This window comes from Xiphophorus maculatus, chromosome 11 (assembly GCF_002775205.1).
Source record: "Xiphophorus maculatus strain JP 163 A chromosome 11, X_maculatus-5.0-male, whole genome shotgun sequence".
Taxonomy (NCBI): Eukaryota; Metazoa; Chordata; class Actinopteri; order Cyprinodontiformes; family Poeciliidae; genus Xiphophorus; species Xiphophorus maculatus.
This window is the reverse complement of record NC_036453.1, coordinates 17,636,047-17,644,312: the sequence shown is the minus strand read 5'-3', so window position 1 is coordinate 17,644,312 and position 8,266 is coordinate 17,636,047. Positions and strand designations below refer to the sequence as shown.

Here is an 8,266-nt window from a genome sequence, read left to right as displayed (position 1 = left end):
TGCCAGTAATGACAGCCCAGTGTCTTACTTTATCTGCGGGAAAGCCAAATGACAGGAATAAGTGTACTTTTTGTGGCCTTGAGCCATGATGCACAAAAATGTACCATTATGGCAGACCTTGGGAACGACTAGCTGATGGGGGAAGTGGAATGCGCTTTTTATTTTGTGATAAATGGAGCAGAAACGGGGCCTTAAAAACACAGGTAAAAACCATGTGTGGGTAATAAAAGTCTCCCTGTGTGACCAGTAATTGTTTACTCCAGGAAACCTTCTGATTCTTGCTTTGATGTTTCAGGCAGAATGTGAGAGATTTAAACCCTTTCAGTGTTCTTATGCCAGCTGTGAACTGCTTCTCCACAGCAAATGCTGCCGTTTCTTTTTGTTTTTTTTCCAATGCCTTGGTACTGACAACGATCGAGTCACAGCCAAAGTGCACAAAGCTACACTTTTAGAGAAGCTTTCAGCTAACGGCACAGTGCAGACGTCCAAAATGTCACACTTAGAAGATGCATAAATCGCAATGACATTTTAAGTCATAAGTGAATGTAGGATGTATTATGAATTAAGATCCTGTAAAATATCCTTGACCTTTCTTCTGTGTTCCTTTGTCTTTGTGATGCTGCTTCACAAGTATTCCTTAACAAACCTGTGAAGTCTTCACAGAACAGTTGGATTACTGAGAAAAACTTTCACTCAGGTGGACTGGATTAAATAGATGAAGGCAGTTGTTTAAAGTGGATTTTACTTAGGAGTGTCAGAGTAAAATATACTGAATACAAATGCATTACTTTTCACATTTTCATCAATAAGAAAACATAAATCATGTATGCATTTCAGTTCTTCAAAGTGTACACTTCCCTCCCAAAGTGAATGTTTGATTAATTAAGTAAATGAAAACAAGATAATGCTAACATTTAGCAACTAGATTCATCACAACTTTAGTTAAGTAACAAATTTCTTTTTATTAGTAATAAATTAATTAATTACTGCAAGCTTTTCGGGTGTTGGAATCCTTTCCAATTAAATTTGTGGCTCTAGCTGTGTGTAGTCATAAACGATGGTAAATCTGGATTGCCTGAAGTAAAGTCCATTTGTCCCTTCTGGACAGACAGATTAATCTCAAACAACACTGCACATTATATAAAACATTTTTTGAACTTTCCTTTTGTTCAAAAGAACGTTGGATGTAACTTACCAGTCAGATTTTTAAAATCTTTGGGTATCCGCTAGAACGTCGAAAATAAAAGCAGATTTAATTTTTCACCATCACACTGACTCATATCACACACCAAATCAATCCTATTAGAATTATAGAATCATTCTGGATGTTCCTGGCACAAAACCAAATAAAACCTACATAGCAAAGATTATAATGAGTAATTAGTAATGAGGCTGAATAAGCTTTGAAACTAACAAAAACCGATATTTGGTATGGGTTTAAACAGCCAGTTCAAAATGCAATACAACAGGAAAAATAGAACAATAATTTAATAAAATAATGTTTCAATAATAATTTGCTAAATTAGAAATCGGTAACAGTATGTGCAGCTGATTCTTAATGTGGGCTACACAATGTTGTAGTTGGTAGAACAGGCATTTATCTAAAATTATGTCCTGGGTCCAAGAGGATAATGTCAGTTTTTATTCTCATTCCAGTGCAAAATTGGATGCCAATAATTATTCACAAGTTATTGAGAAACTTGTCAATCAGTTTCTCAATAACTCTCTCAACTTATTGAGAAAGTAGAGATAGTTGTTAAAAGCTGAAACTTATAGCAAAAAATACGTTTCAGCAAACTTATTATTTGCTGAAAGAATTTTTTCAGCAATTTTTTATTTATTGTTGTTTTGCTGAAAATTGCCATTGTCTAAGTAGGGCCTTAATCTTGGACTATGTTAAAGTTATTTGAATTATATAATTATTCACACGTTATTGAGAAACTTGTGGATAATTATTGACAAAGGAAAGACCCTTAGTGGTATTGCAGCCATCAAGCCACAGTTGACAGACTATTTGCACTTTTAATCTTTTTGGGATCTGCTCTGTTTATATGTCAAAAGACAAACTTCAATTCTAAACCTCAACTTATAAATGTATCAGGGTTGTGGATGATTTTAAGGCTAACTACAATAACGGATTTTTTTTTTATACCCCTGTCCTGACTGATACATTTGTACAGAGAGGTACCTCTCTGAAAATTATGATTGCAGCTAAATAAAACGCAAATGAGCAACAGCACCTACAGAACTAACCCTGCCTGGCAAGTGGAGGAACTAATACTATTCTGAATATCACATATTCTAGCATAATCCTCATATAAACCTAACAAATGAAGTGCTTACACAGTCAGGGCGGTGATGCAGCCAGAGATGGCCACCACAGACTAACAACCAGGCTGCAAGAGAAATGAGTCCGCACCACTTTAAGTGTCGGAAGCGTCAGATTGCAAGTTGTTGGCGAATCTCGCAACCAAATGACCCTAAATTATATATATATATAAAAAAAACACACAGGTTGCGCCGGTGTGTGTGTGTTTTTTAAAAATATTTCCCCGTCTCCTGGAACTTAATCAAGCCGGGGCAAAGGCAGGAGGACGCAGCCCGCTAATCTCCGAGCGTGCGAGGGGGAAAAACAGCCCCGCAGCAGCTTCATCGCTACAATTTCTCCTTTTCATTCAGGAAAGTACTATTTCATTCATGCCATTTCCGTTCATTCATCAGCTCGGGCCAGCCTAGACTCACACTGCTATCTCCCCACCAACATTCTTATCAATGGGAGTGACGTCAGCAGCGCCTGCAGCTGGGGGTTGGGGGGGGGGGTGGGGGGGGGAAGCGTCACGTGGTCCAGCGAGGGGTATATACGATAAAGTTGCGCTGACCGTGGTGCTGAAAACATTCATCCAATTGTACACCAGCGCCAGTACCGCTGCGATATAAACACACCGTCAAAGCTAAACAAAGAATCCTTGACTGAGATTTTTATTTTTTTATTTTTTATTTTTTGTCTTGATGTTGGTCACAGGCTGAATAGAGAAGGAGGGAAAAGTGACATTCTCTCAGGTGATCCACTATTTATGATAATAATCTTGGCTTTTCCAGTGCTTTGTGAGTTTCCCCGCTTCCCCACCCCCCAGTGGGACTCCAGGTAAGTGAAGCGAAGTGTCATCTTTTATCTAAGGCAAGGCGATCTGACCGGGAAAAAAAAAAAAATCACAACTGGGGTTTTTTTCTTCTTTTCTTAAAAGTAAAAAAAAAAACTAAATAAATGTTAAAAAAGTTTAAAAAATATGTAGATTTGTAAAATGAGAAACGAGGTACATTTCGCGCATGTGAAATCGTTCAAAATGTAACATAAATTTGGTAGAATTGTTTTTTTGTTGTTTTTTTTGCTGAAAATCGCCATTGTCTAAGTGGAATCTTAATCTTGGACTATTTAAAGTTATCTTAATTGTATAAATTAACTTTATTATTATTAAAAAAAGAGGTAGCTTTAAAATTATCAAAAAAATAGCACGTTTTTAGGAAAGCGACTATTTTAATAATTTTGGTTTCTAAAACTAATCATTGTTTCCACAAATGAAAAAAGATAGAAAACAATGATGTATATTTTTGTTTCGAGGAGACAATTAAGGATTTAGCCCTCTATTGTGCGAGTGTAAATGGTTTTCAGTAAACATTTCTCCGCAGCAGCTCTTCAGACCTTTTTTGGCGTTGAAATTTCGCGAATATCACACGTGGACTAAATAGCAATGTTTGCATTTTCATTATAAACAGGCGTTTAAAAATCTAACTTTCAAGAGTTCTTAATTTCCGAATGAATCAATTTGAACCAAATACGTAAAGAGCAGCTGCTTTATTCAACTGTCATTGTTTCGTTTCGCCTCTTTTTCGTTGAATAAAAAACGGAAACGAATTGAAATGCGGGCAATGTTGCCCCCAAATGTTTGCGCTGGTCTGCATTCCGCCGCCGCGGCTGCCGCCACTGGAGGAAGATACTCGCATCATGAAAAGGACAAAAGCCACGTATCCTCCCTGGCCGCTCCTCTTTTTTGTCGTCGCTCGCGGGAAAACGGAATCTTACATTTTTTTATTTACATCCCGCTTGTTTACAAATTGTGCCGACCACCCAGAGACCGCAGGATTAAACACCGCCAAGCGTCGCTCCAAGCTTTTACGCATGACTTGCCAGTGCTTGCCATCTTTAAAGCCAGCGTCGTGCCAAATCGCCTTGACGCACGGAAATTAACCAAAGTCACGACTAAAACACAGTTTTGGTTTTGCACTTTAATTTAAAAGAAAGGGATGCTTGTCCGAATCTGGGTTGAGCTAGCTTGGCGCAAAAGGTGAGGCTTTTTTTTTTAAATTGATTATATTTAAAAACAAGTAATCTCGTTTATTTACGTGCAAATAATGACCAGTGTGAGATAAATCTCGTACTGCATTATGCGATTGAGCAAGAGTTATTCCAAGTCTCTTAATCTGCACCGTGTGAAAAATAATAATCTGGTTCAGGCGGCGATTTGGCAAGCGCAAAAAAAAAAAAAAAAAAAAAAAAAAAAAAAAAAAAAAGGCCACGCTCCTCATGTGATGATTTACGAGGCGAATCGAACAAATAAAAGGCCGATGAAGCTTCACCTTCACGTTTTCCATCGAGTCTCCTTTTAACTGCATGCTGGAAAATGCAGCTACATTTTCTTTTAGAAACTGTAGTTTTTCCGTGTAAAACGCACCGGTTCTATGGATGGTCGAACAGCTTTTCTCCCTGAAATGTCTTTATAATAATAATAATAATAATAATAATAATAATAATCATCATCATAAACAGATTTAAAAATATCTTTTGCATGATATAAACGTAAAATATCAGGTAGCAAAGTCTCCAAAGACAATAAATGGTACTTAACACATTATAATTGAGAATATTAAAGTGATTCCTATTGATCAGATGACCTTTCTATCCACTGAAATCCCTGCATCTAACACAGACCTACTCATGTGTTTTCTCTCCTTCTTTCTCTGCCTCGTCTTCCTTCTTCTTCAGGTGCTTAATCTCCCTCCTGCCAGTCCTGCATGGTCATGACCTGTCATAACGCCCCTTCCACAGCTCGTCTCATCCTATTGGTCCTGCTCATTGTCACTCCACAGCTAGCCAGCTCCGCCCCGGCATGGGGCGAGCAAGGGGAGGGAGGGGTGCAGGGGCGCACACGGACAGACCACAAAGAGGACTCGTTGGGCCCCCTCCTCTCGCCGCCCCAGCCCCAGATTTTCCCTGGCACAGATGACGCGTTGCCAGACCGGGTTCATGGTCCAGGTCAAGATAGCCAATTAGATAAAGTGAGTGACCCTGAGCAGGTGCTTGCTGTTCTTTTGGAGTCCCTGGACCACCCAGGGGATGGCGAAATCCTCGCCAGCAGAAACAGAGACTGGGAAGAGGAGGATCAGAGTCAAAAGCCGCCCTCCGCTGAAGACGTGCAGGGTGGTGAGATAAGAGGAGCAGCACAGACAGAGGGGGAGAGGGGGAAGGAAGAAGACAATGAGAAGCAAGAGGCTGATAAGGCAATTGAAAAGGTAATTTTAGGCCATTTGGCAGCTGTTCAGGGGGATAAAATCCAGGAAAAGGAGAAAGAGGACGAGGAGGCTAAAACTACAAGATCAGGGGAGGATCAAAATGCAACTGAGGAAGAAAGGAATGACAAAGAAGAGGAGGGAAATAATTTAGAACAACTCATAGAAAAAGTCAAATCTACATCCACATCAGAGGCAGAAGATCCCTCGTTGGAGCGCAAAATCCGAGGCTACTTCCAAAACATTGACTTGGGTCTGCAAGACAATGAGATCCTGCCTCCCCTGAAGGGCTACAAGGCGTACAACACTCAACTCGCACAAGCTGGGAAGAAGCAGCACTGGCAGGACAACATGTCGCGCAACAGACCCGTCAAGGGGGGGAACTTCATGGACGACTTCAATGACGGCGGCGAGGAGCTGGAGGAGGAGGTTGAGGAGGAGGAGGAGAGCCTCTCCCACATGCAAGAGGAGGCGAGGGCGCACGCAGAGAAGCAGGAGGTTCTCCGGCAGCAGGAGGAGGCAGAGCGAGCCAGGGAGGAAGAGCAGAGGCTGGCGGACATCGCCTCCGACATGCTGCTGCAGTACATGGGCAGGAAGCAGCAGTCCTTCATGAAGCCGCGGCAGAAGAGCAGCAACACTGCCGAGGACAAGAGGTCAGAGGAGGTCCTCCCAGACGAGGACGACCTGGACCAGCAGATGATCGATAGGCTGATTGAGATCAGCAGCAAGCTCCACCTGCCCGCCGACGACGTAATCGAGATTATAAGTGACGTGGAGGAGAAAAAGAAGAAAAGGAAAGAATTGCAGCAGCAGCCGATCAACAGCAATCCGATCATTCCTCGCTTCAGGCCTCTGGTGCCTCCTCCTCTTGCCACTCCACCCATTTACCACTACACAGCCTCAAAAAATCCCAAGAAAGCTCCTTACAAGCACAATAAATCCAACAAGAAATGGCACAAGGACAAAGTCAAGTCATACAAGCAGGACTATTGGTATAAGCCTCAGAAGCAGCTTGACTACTGGTATAAACCCCAGAAACAGTTTTTAGCCTTCCCCTCCTATCCCTACTACCAAAAGCCATATCGAGCCTACTACCCAGTTTACTTCCCATATCCTAAAGAACAGTACTATGGCAAGTCCTCCCCGTCCAGAGATCAGCACTTCGGCCCCCAGGAACTTGATCTCCAGCCCCCGAGGCGCAGGCACAGGGGTGGGGGTAAGAACCGGGCCGGACAGGGCTGGAGGCAGCAGCCGCCCCCGCGTCTGCCTCTCACACCTTATATCTCTAACTATATCCTTCCTCACCCACGGACCTACCAGCCTCTGCCCCCTCCTAAACCGGTGGTCGCGCCCAGGAGGGGCAGACGACCACAGTACTACTACCCACAGGTCACTCCTGGAGATGATTATGAGGAAGACGGGCTGGTGCCTCAGCTGGACAGTGAGGAAGAGCTGGAGAACTTTATTGAGAGGATCTACATGAAGCGCAGAATGTATTGAGGGACTCTTTTGGACACTGTCAGATCAGAGGGACCAAAGGAGGGCTAGATCTGAAGAAAATTAGCTGAGAGGAAAGTTATAACCGAGGTGAAATGAAAGGACTCAGAGGAGATACGTTTTGAGCCTGTGGTCATTTTAAAAAGTTGGGAAATGAATAAAAGTTAGATTTCTTTTGTTCTTCACTGTAACTTTATTATGTTTTCAGTCAGGGAGAGAATGAAGAAGTTCCTCTTTGAACTCCCTGTAATCATGTTCAGCCTCTTGATGGGTTTACATTTTAAACCAGTACATACCGCAGTGTATGTCTGCCTCCATTCAGGTCAATCTCTGATGCTCTCTTGTATATTTCAGAGAATTATAGAGCAAGCAAACACACACACACACACACACACACACACACACACACACACACACACACACACACACACACACACACACACACACACACACACACACACACACTCACGCACACACACGCCCGCACGCACACACACATGCAAACACACAGAGGCATGCATACATATGCACCTATGACACATTGACATGCACACCTTAAAAAAATATGTTTACAACCTCACTTTGTATCTTTTGTTGTATATTTATGTCACATTAAAAAGGAAAAGCAGCTCTACACCTTCTTGGCGATAGAAAAAATGAAACTGGAACTGTTTTTTTTTTTCTGTTGTTATATTTGATGTGTTTAGATTTCTTTCTTATGCCAGATTGGATTAACTTTAAACAGCTTTAAACACTTTTCAGTTCAAATTTGATATTCAGATTATTTGCCTTACCAGTGCCGTGGTTCTATAAGGGAAATATCACATTGCATATGACTTTTATCACAAGTGATCCTGATGTAGAAACCCTGTGGACTCCTAAAGCACAAACTTAAACAGTAAACACTTCCAACGTGGTGGACCAGGGGTTTTTAACTATTTTGGGATCCAGTTTTATTTGGGTCAGCACACATCTGATATTTATCTATGCCTTAAATTTTTGTTATCATCTGAAGCCCTTTTACTTCTTGTGTACTTTTTTGTTCCTTCACCATCTCTGGATTTCCTTATTTTTTGAAAAAAAAAAAAGAGAGATACTTGAAATCACACTATGCGTTTTGCAGCCTTTTTATTGCAGATGTTTCCACCAAGAGGCTACAAGCATTTTGTTGATTTTTCATGAGATATTCAGTGAAAAGCTTCAG

At 41.5% G+C, this 8,266-nt stretch overlaps 1 protein-coding gene across 3 annotated transcripts; it reads left to right on the top strand.

The window, feature by feature from the left end:
• Positions 1–2,899: 2,899 nt before the first annotated feature.
• Positions 2,900–7,462, top strand: LOC102226764 (GRIP and coiled-coil domain-containing protein 1-like). 3 transcript variants are annotated; one of them, XM_023341824.1, is made up of 2 exons: positions 2,900–3,060; positions 5,042–7,462. In XM_023341824.1, the coding sequence occupies exon 2, from the start codon at positions 5,071–5,073 to the stop codon at positions 7,063–7,065; it is 1,995 nt and encodes a 664-aa protein (XP_023197592.1). In that variant the 5' UTR covers positions 2,900–3,060; positions 5,042–5,070; the 3' UTR covers positions 7,066–7,462. The 3 variants fall into 3 exon arrangements, with proteins under 3 accessions (XP_023197592.1, XP_005805867.1, XP_023197591.1); XM_005805810.2 differs by having other exon boundaries at positions 2,900–3,145; XM_023341823.1 differs by lacking the exon at positions 2,900–3,060 and adding an exon at positions 3,571–4,343.
• The last annotated feature ends 804 nt before the right edge of the window (positions 7,463–8,266 follow it).